This window comes from Vespa mandarinia, chromosome 3, assembly GCF_050613455.1.
Source record: "Vespa mandarinia isolate Hongniang chromosome 3, ASM5061345v1, whole genome shotgun sequence".
Taxonomy (NCBI): domain Eukaryota; kingdom Metazoa; phylum Arthropoda; class Insecta; order Hymenoptera; family Vespidae; genus Vespa; species Vespa mandarinia.
In genome coordinates this window covers 857,317-881,865 of record NC_140812.1, presented here as the reverse complement: position 1 = coordinate 881,865, position 24,549 = coordinate 857,317, and the positions used below count along the sequence as shown (strand labels likewise).

Here is a 24,549-nt window from a genome sequence, read left to right as displayed (position 1 = left end):
TATCTTAATTGAATAATTACAATATTCTTTTTAGACATTGAAATTCCCACGATGGATAATATTCGACATGCGACTTTGATCGAATATTTATTTATAAACAACAATAATGTATTGTGCATTGGACCAACTGGAAGTGGAAAGACTATGACGATTTCAACGAAATTATCTAGAAATATGCCAAAAAAATTTATTTGTGATTTTATAATATTTTCTGCAAGAACTACTGCTAATCAAACTCAAGTAGAGAAATACTTCTTATTTATTGAGATTATTATTTTAATATAATAATTATTCTATTGGAATTATATATTTTTTCTAGGATCTGATTGATGGAAAATTAGATAAAAGACGTAGAGATGTATATGGTCCACCATTATTAAAGAAACAAATATTTTTCATTGATGACTTCAATATGCCAGCTCTAGAAACATTTGGAGCTCAACCACCTATTGAATTAATTCGACAATTTATGGATTTCAGCGGTGAGATTTATTAAATAATATAAGAAATCAAATTCATGATAATAAAAAATATTATAGCTTTTCGTTTTTTTTATTGGATTTTTATTTTATATATTATAATAAATATCATTCATCATTATACTCTATTAAATAATATCAAGCGACTAAAACGTAAAACTTAAAATTATATTAAAACTTTATAATTTTTAAATATCATATCTTATATCGAAACTTTTATAAAATTAAAACACTTCAATTTTGTATCTATTACAATTAAAAATTTTAAGAAATTGATAAGATCAAATTCTATATTAATTGCATAATATATAATACATGCATAATTTTACTGTAACCTTATAAAGTAACCTCCAGTAGTCTTTCGAAGCAGAATGATTTATGTCCAATTACTTTCTCGAGATTGTGAGTTGTCGATACGATTATATAAGTATAGGAAAAATGCAATATTCTGCCTTCTAGGATAAACAAACTGAGTATGTGTGAAAGATAAATGACCACAATTTTTTCAGGATGGTACGACAGAAAGGAAATCGGTAGCTTTAGACTGATCGAAGACGTAAATTTTATTGGTGCCATGGGACCACCTGGAGGTGGAAGAAACCCAGTAACCCCTCGACTCTTACGACATTTCCATTTCATTGCATTTCCAGAAATGGAGGACAGTGCCAAGGTAAATTTCCTATTACATGTATTGATGAATGGGTTATAAATTACGTGAAAAATACTTTTTAAATAGGATTAATATCTTACGATATTATTTATTAAACGATTCTGATTATATTAATATAAAATTAAACGAAAAATTTAATAGTTTAGAGAATACCATGAGTTTTTTTCCGTCCAATGGAGTTTTATTCCGTTCCACCAAATTATCATCCACACCCATACGACATAATTGCAGATCATGCAAGATTTGACCAACGTTAAAGAAACTGTTCACTAGTTCTTAACCATAGTATTCTTCGTACTCATTATAATTAGTCCTCATAAATTGTGCTCTCTATGGTCATAATTTATCTTAATCACTTGGTTGGTCAATAGTAGATCTTATGATTATTTTGCCACCCCTCTATAACTATAATGGATTTCTCCGTATACGTATACGTTTGAGCGAGGTCACCATAGCATATATTTATTTAAGGTTCCTTAAAGAAATAATATTAATAATACTTTTAATCAATAATTATTTAAAGAAAAATTTTTAATATTTATATTTATTAGTATAAATGACAAACAAATCTTTTTAAAAAGTTTAATTAATTTTTTTGCAAAGTATACGTCAAATAACTTTAATATTTTGCTTTGATTATTAACAATATTGCTTTGATGAGAATGGCTTGGATTGCAAAGGATTTTATGTTACGAGAGTCATAAACTAGAGAAGGGGTACTTTTACTTAGCGAGATAATTTAAATGTATTCAAGATTATCCCACGTTGAAGGGAAGGATTTGTCCGGTGATTCAATCCATACTGCACACTTTTCATCCCCTTACATTGTCTTGTATAAGTAATGAATTTTAAAACTTTTATTTAACATTGTACTTTTCGTTTCTTCCTTAGGCGAGCATCTTTGGGATTATTTTAAATTCTTGGCTCTCGAAAACACCAACTTATATAGTTTTATTAAAGCCGATAGTAAATATTACACTTAATGTATTTGCCACAATATGCAGGGAACTATTGCCAACACCTGACAAATCTCATTACACTTACAACCTTCGAGATCTTAGTAAAGTATTTCAAGGTATTCTCATGGCAGATCCAACGAAAATTAATGTAAATAATTTAATCTGTAAAGAAACAAAATTTGATTACAATAATTCTTAAATTTTTATTGATCTTTATTGTAGAGTTATGAACATTTATTTTTATTGTGGTATCATGAAAACACGCGTGTATTTAGCGATCGTTTGATCAATCAAGATGATAGAAATTGGTTCAGCAAACTTTTAAATGATACTTTAAAGGAACAATTCGATTACGATATAACCGATCTTACAAAAGATAAAGTTTTATTTTATAGTGATTTTTGTGGTGTTTCTGGAAAATACGAACGAATTACCAACTTTCGAAAGGTAATTATTAAAAGAAAGAAAGGAAAAGAAAAGAAATGGAAAAGAAAACTTACGTCTACAATATATTTTATAAATTTCTTATTATAGATAGAACACGTTCTTCTCGAATTTTTAGAAGATTATAACAACATAACAACTGCTCCAATGAAATTAGTATTATTTCAAGATGCTGTAGATCATATTTGTAGAATTATACGTATCCTTCGACAACCTCGAGGAAATGGACTTTTATTAGGAATGGGTGGATCAGGTATTAAGATAGAAATTACTAATATTAGGTTGGAAACTATAAAACAGACGTTTTTGTTTAGTTATTTATTCTCATTCAATGCCCGTTTCATAGTTTCCAACCTAATATATAAGTATTATGTTGGAAACCATGAAACGGGCGTTTTTGTTTAGTTATTTATTCTCATTCAATGCCCGTTTCATAGTTTCCAACCTAATATATAAGTATTATGTTGGAAACCATGAAACGGGCGTTTTTGTTTAATTATTTATTTTCATTCAACGCCCGTTTCATAGTTTCCAATCTAATACTTATAAAAATCAAAGATTACATGGATTTTATGATTATATCTTTATTATGCAGGTCGACAAAGTTTAACGAAGCTTTCTTGTCATATACGAGAGTATAATTACTTTCAGATAGAACTCAGTAAAGCTTATTCAAATCATGATTGGCGTGATGATATAAAAAATATGATGTTAAAATCAGGTTTAGAAAATCAAATAATGGTTTTCTTATTTTCGGATACTCAGGTAATGTCTTTATCGATCTAACGGAGAAAAAATAATGTATCATTTTTTACTTCATCATATTTCATGGGTTGCAGATAAAAGGTGACTACATGTTGGAAGATTTAAACAATATATTAAACAATGGCGACGTACCAAATATATATAGTTCCGAGGAAATAGAAAAAATATTTCAAGCGATGCGTGGCCCGGTTCAAGAGGCTGGATTACAAATCAATAGAAGTAATCTCTTTTCGACGTATCTGAAAGTGATCAGAAACAATTTGCATACTATGATTACGATGAGGTATGTATTTTTTTTTTTTTTTTTTCTAAAGTAAAAAAAATATCATTAAACATCATCGAATAACTTTATCGTTCATTTTTAAAGACTTCGAAAGAAAGTATATTTTTTTGCTTAACGATCATTATATGGACATATAAGTTTCCTTGCTATAGATAGATAAAGTTGAATACGATATAATGTGACCTACAAGTATGAATGAGAAACGATACAAAAATTGAATAGAGATAGTTTGATTAGAACGCATATTGATTTTCTCGAGTATATGTTCACCCTCGAATTAGTTCGCTTTACTCTTTAATATATCTACGCATGTATTTGCGGAAGTATTTGCCTTGTAGTATACTCCTTTTATTTGTACGATTAGGTCGTTTTATAGCTTGACCATAGGACCAGAGAAATTTTTTACTTGTTATTACTCATCGTTCGTAATAACGAATACGTTTATTATTCCCGATATTTTCTATTACTTGGAAAAAAGGAAAAAGATGAATATTTACATTACTTTTTATTTTTCGGTTAATTAATTCTATCATGCTCATTTGATAACTTGTAGCCCCATCGGTGAGTTATTCCGGGCTCGCATTAGGCAATTTCCTGCTCTCGTGAATTGCTGTACGATCGATTGGTTTTTTCCGTGGCCGGATGCCGCTCTACAGGTTTGTATTGCTCCTTCCGTGTTATCCTAATATGAATCAAAATTATGATAGTTAATTCATACAAAATAAGTAAGATGTAACCCATGTTACCAAAAAGTATCGGGTATTATCTTGACATAACAAATTCATAATAAATGAGAAGCATTGTGTTTATCGTTCTTTTTACTGATGGGTCCCTTTTAAGTATATATTCAGTCATAATAATCCTTACAAATTTATTTACCCAAAGTTAAATTGGTCTGACTAATTTTTATTACAATAAGTGTAAAAAATATTCGTATACAGATTATTGTCAACTAAGATTTTTCATAATTTTATTTAATAATGAATATTTAATGAGATTGACAACATAAATTTATATATATATATATTTTTTAACAGTCAGATATCTACAGAATAAATAATTAAAAAATGGTAGGAAATGTACAAATTTTTAGTAAGCCTAAATCGCAACGTATGATTCGATTGCATCATATTTCATCAAAAAAAAAAAATAATAATAAAAACCATATTTGTTGATGAATGAGAAAAAGATTTCGAGTAATATAACCATTAATTTGATGAAAATATAAATACCATCAGGCTTAAAGTTATTGTAAAATTAAAGAAAAAGTCAACGAAAGATTTATTATCAAAGACATTAATTTTGTTAATTAATTTTTGTTGATATACTGTTGTAACGCAATTTCATCTCTTTGATATATCAAATGTCTTGGGGATTACTGAGAAGATTGGCACTTTATTTTACAACTTTATTTTGTTCAAAAAGTTTGTAAGATATTTTATGTAACATATGGAAGATTAAAAGTATACTTCGAAATAAAAGTAAAACCTAATGTCAAATGTATGGCAATAAATTCTTCTGTTTCTTTTATTTATCCCAAAAGTTACGAAAGATATATTAAATGAGTATATTGATTTTTGTTAAATTTCTTTGGCAGTCTATCCGTTAAAATCAAGGTCAATTAATTGTTTTACATTTACGATTTATTATTTACGCTTAGAAAGAGTTCTTAAATATTTTCTTTCATTTCTTTTTTTTTTTTTTTTTTTTTTTTTTTTTAAATCTATTCTACAGATGTCTAAGTATATGCGTAGATATTAAATCTCATAAATATTCACAAATAAATAAAATTATAAAGTTTTAATTGAAATTAATTATTGTACGAATATATCCATTGCAAATGCGTGATTCGAAATTTCGCAAAAGGCTTACAAACCTCAAGAATGAGTTAATCTTTCAACGAATATCGAGCAATTTTTTTTAAGTGTATAAGTCTCGATACGAAGAGAATACTAATTCGTACGTGATAGAAAGTTCGGTTCTGAATGATTTATGCCGGAGTTTTTTTTAGGATTATATAAATTGCTCTTTAGACATATAAAAAAAAAAAAGAAAAAAAAAAGAAAAAAAAGAACGATCTTACGAACTGAAAGAAAAAGTAGCATAAAATGAATTTTCAGTAAGACTGGTATTACTTACGCATATACATTATGAAAACTTTTTTATACTTCACTGGAAAGTCTTGTATATAATCAAATTTTAATACATACACACAGACATACACACAGGCATACACACACACACACACATATATACACTTAATGATGGTTTAAAATAATAGAAATATTTATACAATTCTTTCATGTTTATTAAAATGTTAATGAGAAAAGTTCGAAATAAAGATCGTCGTGTCGTTTTAATATTTCCATCTTAATAAATATTCGATAACTCTCTTTCACTTTAGGCTGTTGCAATGTATTTCCTTGCGGATATTAAAGATGAATCCATTAATGAAACTGTCCTAAAGTCAATTGTAAAGACTTGTCAATTTATGCATTCTAGCGTGATAAAAGCGAGTGATCGTTTTTTGATGGTAAGTTTTAAAAATATAAAATAAAATTGTATCATACAAGGTGTGACATTTAAATAGGAACGCCTACAGTGTATCTTATGTTATTTATTATTAAGGGAGATATGTCAATAGGAAAAAATTAATCAGATCGATAAATTTTTTTTATCGTTGTACTTTTTTCTTTCTTTTTTTTCTATTCAAAAGCAAAATTCAATTTATTTGTAATAAATAACCCATCGTGTATCTGTTTTATAAGAAAATTAAAATATTCAAATGTTCCTATTAAAATTCTCGGCTCAGTATTATCTCTCAATTTTTTTCAATTAAATAGATTCATTCAATTTAATAGATCGTTTTGTAAATCATGAAATATTTTGTCTCAGGAATTGAATCGACATAATTATGTAACGCCTACCTCTTATTTACAATTACTATCCGGTTACGGTGGTCTCTTATCTAAAAAGAAACAGGACTTACATTCTGGAATGACTCGCCTATCAACGGGTAAGCAATCAAAAGTAATTGTTTTTTTTTTTCTTTTTTGTTTTCTTTTTTCTACAGTTTTATTATGTACCAACTATTTGTGAGTAATGGCAGGACACAAATAGTACGTTGAAAAAAATTGTTTTGATTATATCAGAAGCGGATAATGATGCAACATTCGCTAAGGATAAACAACGTGGCGACGAATTATATGAGCGTAATTTAACTTTGAAAATATTTGATCATTTGTCTGATACACAAAATGTATCATTTTAATTTTTTTTTTTGTCCAAGGTATATCCTTAAAAAATTCTCTTAGACAGGGATATATCTTTTAATCCGTTTGCAATATTTTTTATGACTATGCGAATTGTTTTCACGACAAAATATCTTGCTTAATTAACTTGCTAATGAAACATTACTAATTAAAATGAAAACACGAAGTTATTCCGTGGCATGAATATACTCCAACGTTAACTTATTTATTTGGTAATTAAATTTGGAAATAAACGCAATAAGTACTTACACATGGTTTATATACATTAAATGAGTATATGTTCGATTAAAATAAATAAATTTTAATTGAGGATATAAAATAAAATTTTAATTGAGGATAAATTCTAAAATAATATTATATTTAATAATTTTGCGTTATAATTGTTAGAAATATTGCTTAAAATTTATTGATAAACGTGTACGCTTTTCTTACGACGAATCAATTTAAAACGGATCATTTTATGTTTAAAGATTTATGAACTTAATTAATCGCATCTCGAAAAGGGTCATAGGTGAAAGACCGGTAACAATGATTAAATAATCCAGAAATTAAATATACCCCGTCTGATGGCTGCTGGAAACACGTTCTAAGTTTGTCCTATCGATTTCGGTTACGATGGAGACGGTAGAAATAGTTATACAAAATTTATTCGAATGAGCTATACGAATACAGACATATATATATACATAGAAAAATCTAAGATTCAAAATTGTAATATTTAACGTTGTCTCATATACGAAAGACATAAAGATGAATTACTAATTAAAGTCGTAAATAAATTTATTTTTTAAAATCTCGACACAGTCTGTTCCATTACATCTCAAAGTTCTCAAGTTTTATTTTAACTTTTTGAAAAAAACTTGAGAAATAATTGTAAGACTTATCATAAATCTTAAACAAGTTAATACAGTTAAATTTTATTTAAAAATATTTCGTTGGAACATTAGTGTATCTCGAATAACTTAGTACTCGAATTATGAAATAAGTTACAAAATGTAATTGAACAATGAAAAACAGAGAATCAATTTCTCGTTTATTTTCCCCTTTAAGAGATAAGCTCGTATCAATTTGTATATATTAGCATAACGTTATTCTAAATAGACGTTACCTTTATGGATAGGCTTAAATAAGCTTATAAGCACGGAGGCAGAAGTAAAGGAGATGCAAGGTATTCTCAAGGCAATGAAACCTGATCTGGAACAAGCAGCAGTGGCAACTGCAAAGATGATTGTACAAATTACAAAAGATACTGTGAGTATTCAATAATACAAATAATTATTCATTTATGTTTTCTCACTTTTTTTTTTCTCTTTTCTTTCTGTCATTTCATCGTTTTATCTTCGATGAAATCTAATCTATATAATTGTCGTGTGAATTATGAAAGGCTTTATTGTAAAAAAAAAAAAAAAAAAAAAAAAAAAAAGAAAAAAAAAAGAAAAAAAAAAGAAAAAGAAGAAGAAAACACAAATTTCTTTTAGGCTGAGGCTGAGCAAACAAAAGCAGAGGCGATGAAACAGGAGGAGGTTGCTACGAAATTAAAAAACGAGAACCAATTGATCAGAGATGAAGCTGAAACTGACTTAAGTACGTGATTTTTAATGTGAAATCTATCGTAGAATACATTACTATTGAAATATTTCTCTGGAAACGGGTTAAGGACATTTTAATCGATTTTTATTCTACGTAGGTGAAGCCAAACCAATGCTTGATGCTGCTGAAGCAAGCTTAAAAGCATTGAACAAGGGTGATATTACTGAGGTGAAAGCTATGAAAAGACCACCAGTTGGAGTACTTCTCGTTATCGAAGCTATGTGTATCGTGAATAACGTGAAACCTAATAGGGTTAATTTTATATAATAATTAAATTTTTAATAATATAATAGAATTATAATTGATATATAATCCTTTTATAATTTCTTGATTATAGTTACCAGGTAAACAACCTGGTGAAAAGATATTAGATTATTGGACACCCGGTAGTCAAATGCTGGCAGATGCTGGACATTTTTTAAATATGATGGTAAATTTCAATAAAGAAAACATAACCGAAGAGATGATTAATAAACTGAAGCATTATATTGAGGATCCAAATTTTCAACCTTCAAAGGTATAATTTAATAAATATATATATATATATATATATATATATATATATATATACATACATGTGTACTTATACACACACGCACACACGTTAAAGTTTTCTTTTTTATATCGATATAATGATATATATATATATATATATATATATATATATATGCGTTAAATAATAATAACTATTATTTTAAAGATTCTTCAAGTTTCTAAAGCCTGTCACTCACTTTGTCTCTGGATACACGCTATGTATAACTATTACTTTGTGAATCTAAAAGTTAAGCCTAAAATGGAGACATTAGCAAAGGCCGAAGAAGTATTGGCAGAAACGGAGAAAGCTTTGGTTGCTGCTATGAATAGATTGCAGGAAGTAGAGAGAAGAGTACAAAATCTTAAAGATACCTTGCAAGATAAGGAAAATAAAAAAGCAGAATTAGAGAGGCAAAAGCAGCTTTGTGAGGAAAGAATGGCAAGGGCGGTTAAACTTGTTAGTGGGCTTGCGGAAGAACAAATACGATGGACGTTAACTCTCTCTGAAATGAAAATATCGTTAAAAAATGTCGTAGGAGATATTTTATTATCCTCTGGTATTTTATATTATCTTTTACTATTTTTTATTTTAACGTTATATATCATATCTGATATTACTGATCTTTGATTTGTAATTAAGATCTAACTTATAAATCTTATTCTCAATGTTTTACGATGATTAGGTGCGATAGCATATCTGACACCCTTTACCGATGTTTATCGGAAAACTCTTTTGACATCTTGGTATGAAGTTATAGGCGAGGGAGTACCTCATACACCGAATTGCACACCCATATCGACGTTAGGTGATCAAGTACTGATTAGAAGATGGCAATTGGACGGTTTACCAAGAGACCTTGTTTCTGTTGAAAACGCTGTACTGGTAGTGCATTCAGAACGATGGCCACTTTTTATCGATCCACAAGGACAAGCCAATAAATGGATTCGTAGAACGGTACGTTTTAATATTTTAATATTAACATTATATATTTTTAATTAATTTTAACGAAATTTTAATCGTCTAAATCGATATATATTAACATAGAAATTAATTCTTTTTTAATTTATTTTACAATAATTATAGTACAAAGATGTTGGTTTATCTATTACAAAAATGATGAGCAAGGATATTTTACATGTACTTGAAAGTTGTATTCGCTTTGGTAAACCGTGCTTGATAGAAAACGTTGGTGTCGAATTTGAATCCGTTTTAGATCCTATTCTTATGCGATCGTATTTCAAGCACGCTGGGCAAATAAGTATTAAAGTAGGTGATAACGTTGTTCCATATAATTCAGAGTTTCGTCTGTTTCTGACGACGAAATTACCAAATCCTCATTATATGCCGGAAGTATTAGTAAAGGTGTTGTTGGTAAATTTTGCATTAACCGCTAGGTAAACATGTTTACTAATTATTCCATTTGAATCGATATTAAATTCATCAATTAATATTTAATTCGTTTATATATGTAACAGCGGTCTTCTCGATCAAATGATGAGTTTAGTGACGATACAAGAACGTCCAGATCTCGAACAAATTCGAAATTCTCTTATAGTATCTAATGCGGAAATGAAGAAAGATTTGAAGGAGCTCGAAGATAGAATTCTATATAAGTTAACAACTTCCGAGGGTTCAACGGTTGACGATATTGATTTAATCCTGACGTTGGACGCTTCTAAAGCAAAGAGCGAAGAGATAAAGGTTATTTTCATTACATTTAATAGAGAAATTTTTTATATGTTCACTTTTTCAATGAATTAAACAAACAAAAAATCGTATTCATAATTCAGACGAAAGTTAAAGCAGCGGAAGAAACTCAATTGGATATAGAATCTACGAGATCATTATATATTCCTGTTGCGGATAGAGCACAAATATTATTTTTTTGCCTTTATGATTTACAATATATAGATACGATGTATCAATATTCTTTAGAATGGTTTATCTCAATATTTAATAACAGTATACTTTCTGTCGAGAAAACTAGTTAGTAAACAATCTTATAGTAATAATTAATAGAGATTTATACGTTCAAATATTTATTATTCGTATTTGCAGGTAACCTTGACGAACGAATAGCTAACATTCTGAAACGTTTTACTTTTGACTTGTTTTGTAACGTTTGTCGAAGCCTATTCGAAAAACACAAATTACACTTCGCATTCCTTGTTTGCGCTCGCATTCGTATTAATGCAAAATTAATAGATTCCGTTGAATGGAGACATTTCTTATCTGAAGTTATCCCTATTTTGGTAAAAATTGTGATATTTTTTTAAGGTCCATTTATAAACAACCGTGGGAGTTTCATATTCGAATATTTATATACAATTAAAGACTGTCCAGGTATTATTGATATCTAAAAATTGATGCGAATAAAAATTAATAGGATTACATGGACAAGATACGTTCATATATGTTTATTCGAATTCATGTTGCGGCCATGTCTCTCCATGGTCAAACCTGAAAACAAAAAAAAATAACATTGGCTACTAACTAGTATTGAAGGACGCCTAAGCTATGAATGATAACGAACACGGTGCAGATAATGTATAATCTGTTACATATAAAATTATGATAATTCATTCAAATTTGGTGAACCACCGTGACACAGAATGGCCACGGCACAGTTGTATATAAATGGATCTTTATCATTTCATTATCATTTTATTTTTCTTTTATTGTCGCATTATATTTAAATCAGTATCATCATACGAAATCAATCATTTATTTTTGTTCTTATGAAATATCAAGTTAAATGATGGAATAACAGTTTTAAAGTAAAAATTTACTTTCATCCAACTATTACGATGCAAGTGAAAAACTTTTTTCCATTTGTCAGAATTTACCAAATCCAGATCCAAAATGGATATCTGCGCGATGCTGGAAAGAGATTCAGGCTTTAGAAATTCTTCCAAATTTCAAAGAATTTGTTATATCCTTTCAGCAATTATTGGTTCCATTCAAATATATATTTGATACTCAAGAAGCACATTTGTAAGAAAAGATACTTATATAAAACATTAGTTCGTTATATTGATGATTTGATAATATTTATTAAGTTGTCTTATGGTTAAAACAAAACAAAAAAAAACTACATTTAAGTATGTTATATTATATTAAGAATTGCATTCCCTGAACCTTGGCAAACAAAACTGGATGATTTTGAAAAAATGTTAGTCCTGAAGTGTCTTCGTCCTGATAAAATTATCAATGCTATACAAATGTACTTGAGTAAATATTTGGGTAAAGAATTCGTGGAACCACAAACAACGGAAATCAGTGCACTTTACAAGGAATCAACTCCAATTACACCTTTGGTATTTGTGCTATCTACTGGTACAGATCCAGCTGTTCAGTTATACACATTTGCGGAAAAGCAAAAGATGGATAAAAGATTATTTTCCATATCCCTTGGACAAGGGCAAGGTCCAAGAGCGGAAGCTATGTTAAAGCAGTCCGCAGAACTTGGAAATTGGGTATTTTTTCAGGTAAAAAGGAAATCATATTTCATTGCATAAGTTGAGTAATAGATATTAATCAGACCTATTTATAATTTGTAAATGTAAAATATTCTAAAGTAAATGATATGAACTTATTTTTATTTTTATATCTCTAGAATTGTTATTTTTATATCTATAGAATTTTATGTCTCTAGAATTGTCATTTAGCACCAAGCTGGATGCCGCAATTGGAAGCATTAGTTGAAATTTTAACAGAAAAGACGCATCGTGATTTTCGTTTATGGTTGACCTCAGCTCCGTCGCCAGATTTTCCTGTAAGCATTTTACAGAATGGTCACAAAATGACGATGGAACCTCCAAGAGGTGTAAAGGTAGGAATCGATAAATAGCAAATATTGTTATAAAGAATAATGTATTCATTGTATTCGTTTGTAATTTAGGCTAATTTGTTTCGAGCATATTTGACACAAGTCATCGAAATGAAAAATTTTCTTGAATCGGAGCATCCAAAAGTAGAACCGTTTAAATATCTTGTTTTTTCCTTATGCTTGTTTCATTCACTTTTATTAGAAAGACGTAAATTCGGTTCTCTTGGTTTTAACATACCATATGAATTTACAAGCGGAGATTTAGCTATTTGTTTGTCACAATTACATATGTTCCTCATGGAATATACAATTATACCATTTAAGGTATTTCTTTTCTTTCCTTTTTTTTTTTATCAAATATTCAAATCGATTGATCAATAATAAATTTATTACATTTTTAATGAATCATTTAGGTTCTCATTTATACCGCTGGACACATCAATTATGGTGGACGAATAACGGACGATTGGGATCGCAGATGCGTTTTAACGATATTGGAGGATTATTATAAAGTCGAAGTAGTTTCAAGCTATTTTCGTTTCGATGATAAAGGGATTTATTATCAAGTATATTTATATATTTTTATACGACATATATATATATATATATATATATATATATATTTATTTATTCATTTTGTTATGAAGAATTTATCGTGAAAAAAATTTTAAAGAAATGAAAAAGATCAGATATATATATATATATATATAATTATTTATTCATTTTGTTATGAAGAATTTATCGTGAAAAAAATTTTAAAGAAATGAAAAAGATCAGATATATATATATATATATATATATATATATATATATATTTATTTATTCATTTTGTTATGAAGAATTTATCGTGAAAAAAATTTTGAAGAAATGAAAAGATCAGATATATATATATATATATATATATATATATATATATTAAATACAATGAGAAATTCGTATATATAATGAAAAACATTTTTAATATATTTATATATATATACATAGTTACCGGCTGTCAGCACATTCAACGAATACATAGAATACATTACAACTCTTCCTCTCAATGACGATCCAATGCTTTTCGGAATGCATTCAAATGCAGATATAAGTTTTGCACAAGCTGAAGCATATATATGTCTCGAAACTCTATTTAATTTACAACCAAAAGAGATTAGTAGTATAGAAGTAAGCGTTGAAGATATCGCTACTCGTCAAGCGCAAGAAATGTTAAACACGTTACCAGAATCTTTTGATTTGATTGCTATACAAAAGAAGTATTGTTAAGAACATAAATGATAACTGTTAATTATATTTATTTGATTATTTATTCATGATAAAAAATTGTAATATTAGGTATCCTGTTCTATATCAAGAATCATTTAATACGGTATTACTGCAGGAAGCCAAAAGATACAATGGATTATTAAAAGTGATAAGATCATCTTTAGATGATCTATTGAAAGCATTAAAGGGTTCAGTTGTAATGTCTGAAATTTTGGAAACAATGAATAAAAATATTTCCAATAACAAGATACCAATAATTTGGCAAGATAAAGGTTATCCTTCTTTGAAGCCACTTGGTACGTATGATTAATTTTTTCATTGAATTTATAACTAGTTTTTTTCTTTTTTTTTTTTCTTTTTTTTTTTTTTTTTTTTTTTTAATCCGTATTATTTGAATTAGGAGCTTGGTTTCTTGATTTGAAAGAGCGCATCAAATTTATTAACGCATGGTACGACAATGGTATACCATCGGCTTTTTGGATTTCGGGATTTTATTTTCCACAAGCATTTTTAACGGCGACATTACAAAATTATGCGAGAAAATATGTTATTTCCATCGATACGATTGACTTTAATTATGTGGTAACAAATAAAAACAATGCCATTAGTTATTGACAAAATTATTCTTTTAATTATCTTTATCTAATGAAAAGAGAATAATGAAAAGTATAATTAATACATTGAAATGTTATTTTTAATATAAAAGGTATTATCTTCAAAGCCAATGCATAAACCAGAGGATGGTTGTGTAGTATACGGTTTGTTCCTTGAGGGTTGCCGATGGGGAGGAACCTATTTAGAAGAATCATATCCAAAGGAATTATATACAGGTAAATATAAAGCGTAATAGTTATACAGGATGTTTCAAAATAAGCATTTCTAATTTTCAAACGTGATAAATTTAATTAAACATCTTTTCGTAATAAAATAGTGTCCTCCGTATCGAAATAATACGATATTAAAGAAATGAGAATTTGTAATAAATTCAATGTTTTATTCAATTTACTTAGCTGAAAATTGTAATATTATTGAATATTCATTAAAGAAATGAATGTCATTAAGACGTCATTTCGTGGTTGTTTTAACGTCATATGATTGAACGATAAATTATTCGAAATATTTGCGGATGATTACGAAGATCATCAAAAGAAAGAATAATTCAATTAATTAACTCTTTTGTTATTTCTCTCTCTCCCTTTCTCTCTCTTTCTCTCTCTTTCTCTCTCATCAACGATTGTTTCAATGTAACTCCAGATATGAAAATCAATTGAACGTTTAGGTCAAGCATATTTTTTCGATCATGTTATCCCAATCCAACGATTTGGAAAAAGGTTCATTGAAATTTATTTAAATTAAAGGAAAAAAGAAAAGAAAGAAAAAAAAAAAAACTTAAAATAACAAAAAAATTTGTTAAATATATTAAATTTAAAAAGAATAATGACGATAAGTTCAATGAAATGTTTCAATTTGTATCTCGATATTGGAAAAACTCTTTTGACCAGTATTACGAAAAAATGTTTAACTATATCTCTTTCGTTATATTTGAAAAATATTCCGAAATATTTTTTATGTCAATTTTAATAAATCTTATTGAACTTAAATAATTTTTGTAGAGATGTCTCCTATACTTTTACTCCCAGAAATAAATCATGAAGTTTTCGAGGATAAGATTTATATATGTCCCGTATATAAGACGATTGCACGAGCTGGTACTTTAAGTACGACGGGACATTCGACAAATTTTGTTTTAGCCATGGAAATACCAAGCAAAAATCCACAAGCACATTGGATAAAACGAGGCGTAGCAATGATATGTGCGTTAAATTATTAGAAAAATTTTTCTATATAATTATGCATGTTTTTATTAATAATAAAAAAAAGAAAAAAAAATATTTCGATATGAACTTTCATTTATGATAAACACGAATGATAAGTATTTTTCTTTTTTTTTTTTTTTTCTTTTTTTGAATGTATTGTTAACGATATCAAGCATTACCATTTTTTGATAATATAGAATTCGATAATTCCGTTATCGATAACGTAGAGTCCATTTTTTCTATTTACATACGTCGATAAGATAAAATTAGACTTAAAATTATCAACCAAAGAAAGTTTAAACACATTACCGATCTCTTTACTTTTTACGTATTATTATTTTTCATAATTCGTTGATTTTTATTGATGCAACTAACGTCGATAAATATTTTTCAGAATATCATTTGAACGTAAATAAAATTTTCTTTTCCAACGTTATCTCACTATTGTAAAATATTGTCAGATCTATTTCAATCTCATTAATATAAATCTATTTTAAATGATTATATTATCATGAAAAATATTGGATATCATTTTAATTATATAATTATCTTTAATTAAAGAAGAAGAAGAAGAAAAAAGAAAGGAAAAGAAAAGAAAAGAAAAGAAAAAAAAAACCTAAAAGTATTCTAGATTTGTCAATGATATTTCTATAAGATAATAATTTATTTTGAACGCTATGGATATACGTTTAATGTCAAGTAAATATAGCAACATAAAGGTATATGCGCGCGCTTGGCTAGAAGGAAACTCAGACGAATCGGCATAGAATACTTCGAAAACCGTCTTTACAGACGCGTAAGATAATCAAACAGTAGTGATATTAGATCTGACGGTTTAGAACTCGTATATAAGAAGTGATGTTATCTCGTTCAAAGAGTCATTCCATCGTCCGTTACTCGAAGAAGCAACAAAGTGCCTTTTATTACGAAAGAATTCATCTCTAGTTTGAAGAAAAATTTATTAAACTACAAGACCGAAATCATGGCCAAGGATAATCTCACTGCCATACTTTACGGCATCAATGACATTCGTCTGGTAAGTAAAAACAATTTAATATCGTATTTTGGATACAAATACTTTTTACAATATTTATTTTCATAGAAAATTTTTTCGAATTTATATCGCTTTTATATTTATTAATTAATTTATATGAATCTCGTTATGTAATAAAAGAAATTATTATAATGTAATAATTAAAAAGAAATATTAATACGTGTTAAAGTTTTGAAATATTTTTCGTAATAAGAATCTTGAAATTCTATCATCAAAATAATTTCTATTATATTTTATTGATTAAAATAATATTTAAGGTGTTTAGCATTAAATAATCATCTCATTTCGAATTTATATAATGCGTGTTTGTGATATTGATATTTTTGATTTATTTAACAAAATATATTTTTATACGTTATCTCATAAAATACAGTAACAATATTTCATTGGATATGATTTTGATTGAAATAAAAAGAATGAAGATCCGAAAATAAATGCATTAAAAAAAAAAAAAAAAAAAAAAAAAAAAAAAAAAAAAAAAAAAAAAGGAAAAAAAAATCAAAGAAAAAAAAAACAAAGAAAAAAACAATTATATCCTCTTTCATAGTTCGAAAAAAATTACGAGTGAAAAAAAATATTTTTTTACATGTTTATTATAGCTGATGCAGAGTCGTAAAAATTTATTACTTAATTCTTATACATTACAAATTTCTTAATAAACATTCTTATAACTTTAATGAGCTGCAAAATATTTGCTTAGGTATCAATAGACAGATATTCTCTATATATTATCTATTTGATTAATAAAAAAATATTTATATTATGTAATTGTATTTATTTAAAGTAGATGTTTAAATCAAACGATAAAATATATATATCTATTTGTTGAATTTATCCCTGACCCTTGCGACACACACATACTTACAGTCGATCGATAATTTCTATGACGTATGCAACTATCTCTATATTATCACTTCTTGAATATATCAATTGAATTAATATAAATAAAATCTCTGAGATTGATTAAAAAGAAGAAAATAAGAAATAAATTTTTTATTGTTTATTAACATGTAGATTATATTGAACTTGAATATTTATCTTATCGTATTGTTAGATAATAAAAATTTAATATTTTAGATGAAAATTTTTTCTCACGTATACATGATAAAACTAAATAAAAATACATTTAATAATAATAATAACAATAACAATAAAAATAATCTTTAATCGTGATATAATTTAAATACATTTACATGCATAAATGTGCTAACTATGTTTAATGACAAGCATTGCAAAAGAAGTAATGAGTCTAGTGCATCGACAGCCTTGAACCTTGAATAGAGTACTTGACGTTGCAGTTAAATAAATTATTGAATGCCATGTGCATATGGTTCTTAGTTGAGCTAATTAAGAAAGTTTTATTATTCTACGCGTTTAATGACTTCAATGTTAAAACGGAGTAATTAACTTATGTAATATTTAAACAAATACTTATTATCAGAATGAAAACACTCATGTATGTGATAACAAATAAGCAAGAAATGGTTTCAAATCAAAAGCTCACTCAAGATTGTTATATATTTTATAATAAAATAAAATATATATATATCTACACTTTACATGTATATGTTATATAATATATATAATAAAAAAAAATATATATATATATATATATATCTATCTATATACATCATATTTTATTCATAATAATTTGTAAATATTTTTTTATTTATTATAGGAACAAACGCCTATTGAGGAACCAGAAGCCAATGGTTAGTAAAAATGAAAAATCATGATTAGTGATAATTGTAATTAAGTTTCAATTTTGTTTTCAATTGTCATTATTATTTTTAGAAGTGTTAATAGAAATGAGTTGTGTTGGAATTTGTGGATCGGACGTTCATTATCTTGAAAAGGGTAGAATAGGTGATTTTATTTTACGTAAACCAATGATTATCGGTCATGAATCATCTGGAGTAATTGCTAAACTTGGAAAAAATGTGACGAATTTGAAGGTAAAAATACTTTCATTGAACTATTGAATTAAATAAGATTATTGTATAAATTATTGTTTCATTTGTTTTAAAAATAGGTCGGTGATCGTGTAGCCATTGAACCTGGTGTGCCTTGTAGATTATGTAGTTTCTGTAAAAACGGCCGTTATAATTTATGTAAGGATATGGTATTTTGTGCTACTCCTCCTGTACACGGCAGTTTAAGACGCTTTTACAAACACGCAGCTGATTTTTGTTTCAAGTAAGTCTTTTGAAATATATTATTAATCTATACATGCATATATAATTAGATTAATTACTAAAAGGTAAAGGACAGTAACGAGATTTTTTTTTTATTATTAAATATTAAGAGAAATACAAAATCTATTATTTTATATAAAAAGGAAACATTTAATTTATTTAACTGCGTATTTTGGCTTTGCATATAATATTGTTTCTTATTTTATATTATTTGCAATTTCATTGATATGATAAAAAACAGATGGATATAAAATGTGTATTTCGCTTATATCTTAATTACGTATTAAAACATTATAGATAATGATTTCTCAAATAAAATATTGTTTTATACGAAAATATTTTGACAAATTAATATTATAAATTTGCATTATATTTCTGAGCTTGAACTAGATGATAAATTAGTATTTGATATATTTGGTAACGCAGTTCGAACTCTTTTAACATTTATTTTACAATTATTCACATTACTGGCAAATCTTAAGGAATTCAATGTTTCGTTATAACATTCATCTAAAGGAGATATATTAAGCAACATAAGGGTTTTTGAATTACCTCCTAAAGATGGCATCAATAAATGTGTCAATTTTGAATTTCTATATGGCACATGTTCTTGCTTCTTTAAAAGTGCAAGAATAACGTTACCAAGATTAGCTAACGATTTATTAATATTCTTTGTTTCTGCGGTTCTAGCTGCTTCTTCGCCTTTTAATCTTTCAGAACCTGCTAAGTCAACTAAATTAAGATTTCCTATACAGATTTCTTCTTTTGTTTTATGTTCACCAATTAGTCGTATACGTGCTACTGAATGAGATCTAGATGATCTAAAAAATTACATTTCCCTTTAATATTTTAAAGAAATTAATAATTTGTAATCCAAATAATATTAAACATACCGTTCATTTGAATTAGTAGCTGCAACAGCTCTATTACGCTGCGCGGTCAATAAACATTCCTGTAATTCTTCAGCATTATGTATTTCTTCAACTTTGAGATTGCTCACATAAAGATCATGACCTCTATTATCTCTCATACGTATTTCATGAATTTTATTACATTGGGAGTCAAGAAGATCAACTATATGTTCATTATAAATCTCCAAGAAACTTGCTTCTATCCGGTATTCCCATCCAAGAAGTTCTAATTCTTTCATCTCTTTAAATATGTGTCGGACCTATAAGCATTATGACAATAAATAGAAATTTATTAAGATTAAAATTTATTAAGATAATTAACAAAGTTTAAATCAATCTTAAAAAAAAAAAAAATTAGTCGAGTATGTATTGTTTACCGTTCTGGGTATCATGCCTTCTGTATCAAATCCAGGCTCTCCTTCCATTGTGTATGTTTTACCAGAACCAGTTTGACCATACGCAAATACACAAACATTATATCCTTCAAGAGCAGATTGAACTAGAAGAGATAATTCTTCGAAAATATCAGCCTGTGATGCATTATGTGGAAATACTTTGTCAAAGGAGAATTCTTGCCGTAAATTTCTTACTTTTCCACTGCAACTAGCCATGTCTGAACCATCTGATTTTCCTATTTCTATAGTACATTCATCAACGAATTTTATAAAACATAATCTGTGAAAACATATAAAATATAATATATATATTTAAATAATAATGAATTAATAATAAAGATTTCATGAATATAAAGTAACTTACGATTTTGAAGATTCTTTTGGAGTTCGTGGACGTACACGACAAAATACTCTTATATTACCCTTCATTTCTTGTATAGTATTATGAAGGATTCTACGTTCTTTATCCATCTGATGGACAAGAGATTGTAATTCTTCTTTGTGAATAGTTAAATCTTTAATAAGATTTTCATCATGTTCCAATTTAGTTTTAACTCTTTCAGTTTCAATTGTTTGTTCTTGTAATTTTGCTTGTTGATCTGCAAATTGATCTTGGAGTTCTTTTAATTCTTTAGTTACATTCTTATATGCTTCTTCTGCCTTTGTCCAGCGTTTAACAAAGTCTTCCTTTTCATTTTGTATCTGCTTAAATTCATCCTTTGTCGTTTCAAGTTCTTCAGATAATGCTGCTTTTAAAGTTTCACATTCCTGTAATTTTAATTTGTACGTATTCCCATTATCTCTTAAGTCATCTATGATTTTTTGCAATTCTGCATTTTTGCTTGATATTTCTTTATAATTTCCACGCAATTTGATTAATTCGCCATTAACAATTGCAAAACGACCTTTATAATCCCATTTATTGACAGTAGTAGTAGCAGTAGTCTTATTGTTAGTATTATTTTCTGTAGGTCGATTTATACCATTTCTTGTATTCAATGCAGTTTTCAATGTTTTTCTTGGTGTTATAACCTTAACTTTTGGTTTCTTTGTATTAGCACTTGTCACAATTGTTCCTGGCCTTTTCATGGCTTTGATTGCCTCATTAGATCTTGTAATTGCAGCAATATTTTTTGTACGTGTAGTTTGAGGTAAAGATTCATTTTCATTATTAGATTTTCCATCATTATTTAACAGATTTTTATCTTTCTTTGTATCATCTGTAAGTTTTGCACTGCTCACTGCACGTGATAAGCCAGTTTGAGTTTTTGTCATGTTAGGATTTTTTTTTTTTAAATCTATATCTATCAAGGTTGTAGCTTTTTTATAGAAATGGTTAGGTTTTGGTAATCGAGATTCCATCTGTTAAGTGTAGAAGAAAACAAAAAAGAATATATATATATATATATATTAATTTCTAATTATAAAAATTACATGCCCGTTCGCACGTTCCTTTATACAAAAATTATGTGCGTCTTTTTAAATTCATCACATAAATCATGCTTTAATAATAAATATAATGAAATATTACTAAATTTTATTCTTAAATATTACTATATTATCGTAATTTATTATTAATATATTTCAAATGCATCACACAAAACTTCTATAAAGTTCTCATCTAAAAGAGATCTAATGAATAGTCAAAAAGAAAAAAAAAGAGAAAACAACAAAAAAAAAAAAACAATAAAACAATACAAAATAAGCAATGAATATTACGTTAAGTCGAATAAAGACTTTACGTTCTCTAATATTTCATATAAATGTAATCATTAAGAAATAATTCTAAATAATATAAAGCAAACCTTGTCCTTTACAACAGTCCTTCGTTGTAAAACGCTTTTTACAATTACTTTCAATTATATAAATCTATTAAACTTCCTCACAAATATACATTCCATTTGCTATTAAAGTATAAAATGTCTCAAATAACTGCTCTGAAACTACCAATATATATTGTATATCAAACTTTACAATGATAAACATGCAGACTATTTTATTATGTTATTTCTTCGTACCTGAAGAACGACGGTTAGACACACGCTTCTTATTTGAATCTGTGCCTTATCATGCAACGACCAATAAGAATACATGTAAACGATATAAGTATACTCATTGATAATATTTAAAAGAGATACGATATTTCATTTATTTTTGAGACGACAAGCTTTCGAGACGACATCTATCGAGAAATTCAATAAGTTATAAAAACATCGTAACAAGTATTGTTACGTACAATAATAAATATTAATTATTATTTATTTTATTAATATTCGGATTAATCAATAAAAAATTATTTCCTCGTTATTACCTTTTACAAGGATAAATAATGTAATAAAGTTTGTATGTAAATTGCGATCAATTATTTTGACACAAATGTGTCATAATTATGTATGTTAATAAATTCGGAATAATTTCGAACGCGCGCAATGTTTAAAAATCATTATGAAGATTGAACTAATAAAATATTAATGATAATTATTTGAAATTTATTATTGACAGTTTAAGTTTTTAGATTCATTTATTATATTGTTTAATAATTTGTATGATAGAAAAATTTGAATATTCTTATAATATGTTTCAATTTATTATATTTTATAGATTGCCTGATCATATAACATTAGAAGAAGGAGCTCTTATGGAGCCTTTATCGGTTGGTGTTCACGCTTGCAAACGTGCTGATGTAAGAATTGGTTCCAAAGTATTAATTTTAGGAGCTGGACCAATTGGTTTAGTAACATTATTAGTTGCTAAAGCTATGGGTGCTAGTAAAGTTATTATTACTGGTATGTTATTTGTCAGTAGTGAATTTTTATAAAAATTTTACTTTTAATTTTAATCTACTAAGACGTTTTGTATAAATCTTGTGTAAAATAAAATAAATATTATTTTTAGATATAAAGCAAGATAAATTAGATGTAGCTAAGAAACTTGGAGCTGATGAGACATATTTAATGGAACGTGAGGTTTCTGAAAATGAAAATGTAAAAAAAATTCATGAATTATTTGGTGATGATCCTGATAAGACAATTGATGCATCTGGTGCTCAGGCATCAATACGTTTAGCTATACTAGTGAGCATGATATTTATATTAAACAAAATTATTAAACAAAATCATACATTATAATAATTTCTTTCAGGTAACTAAATCAGGTGGTGTAATTGTTTTGGTTGGTTGTGGTTCTCCTGAAGTACAAATTCCTCTTATGAATGCATTAATAAGAGAAGTTGACATTAGAGGTGTTTTTAGATATGCTAATGAGTAAGTATTATCTATTAGAAAAATAATGTTTTAGTTTAACTTTATAATTATACATTTACATATTATATACATATTATGTGTATACATATTAATAAAATTAATTTTCAGCTATGGTGATGCGTTAGAACTGTTGTCTTCCAAAAAAATAGATGTGAAACCACTTATAACTCATAACTACAAAATAGAGGATACTGTTGCAGCATTTGCGCAAACAAAATCAGAAAGTGGTGTAATTAAAGTTATGATTCACTGCAAATAAGGAAATAATAGCTTAATTCAAAATTAAGCTAAAGTAAAATATTAAAGTAAAGTAAAGTAAGATATTAAAAAACAAAAAAAAAAAAAAAAAAGAAAAAAGAAAAATAAATAAAAAAAAATAGAATATATGTTTTCATTTACATATTTTTACATGAAAAAATTACAGACTTGTAGTCTTAAAACTGAAAACAGATTTTATCTGATATGTATAATAATATTACAGATTTAAAGTATATATTTTATAAATAACTGCAAATATAGTTGTTGATTGATGATAAATTATAGAAATTGCGACTTATAAAAAAATGTTTTTATATTTTTGACAATATACATTTGTTTGTACAAATATATGTTTTAAAATTTAATCTAAAATTATAACTTATAATATTACAAACGTAACAAACTCTTAATACATGAAAATCAGAAATTGAATATACTTATTGAAAATCAACACAAAAATATATATATTATTAAATTTTGATAATATATATATATCTATATATGTTATTGTAGTTTAAAATACGTATATATGATTTACAAAATGAGAACTGTGTTTCAGTTTTCATA

General features: G+C 26.9%; 3 protein-coding genes across 3 annotated transcripts; 2 read left to right on the top strand and 1 right to left on the bottom strand.

The window, feature by feature from the left end:
* The first annotated feature begins 42 nt into the window (after window positions 1-42).
* Window positions 43-15,920, top strand: LOC118446908 (dynein axonemal heavy chain 1). Its single transcript, XM_085655755.1, has 31 exons — window positions 43-240; window positions 320-482; window positions 989-1,149; window positions 2,041-2,256; window positions 2,331-2,555; window positions 2,643-2,805; window positions 3,148-3,317; window positions 3,392-3,600; window positions 4,154-4,256; window positions 6,005-6,133; window positions 6,496-6,616; window positions 7,993-8,123; window positions 8,351-8,456; window positions 8,560-8,714; window positions 8,800-8,979; window positions 9,163-9,553; window positions 9,680-9,951; window positions 10,081-10,391; window positions 10,473-10,698; window positions 10,788-10,983; window positions 11,056-11,249; window positions 11,837-11,991; window positions 12,119-12,485; window positions 12,653-12,829; window positions 12,899-13,150; window positions 13,240-13,392; window positions 13,811-14,079; window positions 14,159-14,385; window positions 14,490-14,671; window positions 14,796-14,919; window positions 15,703-15,920. Exons 1-31 carry the CDS (start codon window positions 52-54, stop codon window positions 15,918-15,920), a joined length of 6,135 nt encoding a protein of 2,044 aa, XP_085511881.1. The 5' UTR covers window positions 43-51.
* A 745-nt stretch (window positions 15,921-16,665) lies between these two features.
* Window positions 16,666-24,087, top strand: LOC118446912 (sorbitol dehydrogenase). Its single transcript, XM_035878105.2, has 8 exons — window positions 16,666-16,942; window positions 18,639-18,672; window positions 18,755-18,915; window positions 18,993-19,156; window positions 23,063-23,247; window positions 23,357-23,535; window positions 23,603-23,724; window positions 23,833-24,087. The coding sequence occupies exons 1-8, from the start codon at window positions 16,889-16,891 to the stop codon at window positions 23,981-23,983; spliced, it is 1,050 nt and encodes a 349-aa protein (XP_035733998.1). The 5' UTR covers window positions 16,666-16,888; the 3' UTR covers window positions 23,984-24,087.
* Window positions 19,508-22,497, bottom strand: LOC118446909 (protein claret segregational). Its single transcript, XM_035878101.2, has 5 exons — window positions 22,267-22,497; window positions 20,826-21,823; window positions 20,444-20,741; window positions 20,049-20,326; window positions 19,508-19,976 (listed from the first exon to the last, which is right to left on the bottom strand). The coding sequence occupies exons 2-5, from the start codon at window positions 21,821-21,823 to the stop codon at window positions 19,523-19,525; spliced, it is 2,028 nt and encodes a 675-aa protein (XP_035733994.2). The 5' UTR covers window positions 22,267-22,497; the 3' UTR covers window positions 19,508-19,522.
* Window positions 24,088-24,549: the final 462 nt, after the last annotated feature.

Coding starts and splice junctions, on each gene's coding strand:
- LOC118446909 (XM_035878101.2), bottom strand. CDS start 21,823: ATGGAATCTCGATTACCAAAACCTAACCATTTCTATAAAAAAGCTACA. Junction 20,742..20,825: donor CCAAAAGAATCTTCAAAATC/GTAAGTTACTTT, acceptor ATGTTTTCACAG/ATTATGTTTTATAAAATTCG. Junction 20,327..20,443: donor AAGGCATGATACCCAGAACG/GTAAACAATACA, acceptor TAATGCTTATAG/GTCCGACACATATTTAAAGA.
- LOC118446908 (XM_085655755.1), top strand. CDS start 52: ATGGATAATATTCGACATGCGACTTTGATCGAATATTTATTTATAAAC. Junction 2,806..3,147: donor ATTAGGAATGGGTGGATCAG/GTATTAAGATAG, acceptor TTTATTATGCAG/GTCGACAAAGTTTAACGAAG. Junction 14,672..14,795: donor CGATTGACTTTAATTATGTG/GTAACAAATAAA, acceptor TTAATATAAAAG/GTATTATCTTCAAAGCCAAT.
- LOC118446912 (XM_035878105.2), top strand. CDS start 16,889: ATGGCCAAGGATAATCTCACTGCCATACTTTACGGCATCAATGACATT. Junction 19,157..23,062: donor GCAGCTGATTTTTGTTTCAA/GTAAGTCTTTTG, acceptor TATATTTTATAG/ATTGCCTGATCATATAACAT. Junction 23,725..23,832: donor GTTTTTAGATATGCTAATGA/GTAAGTATTATC, acceptor ATTAATTTTCAG/CTATGGTGATGCGTTAGAAC.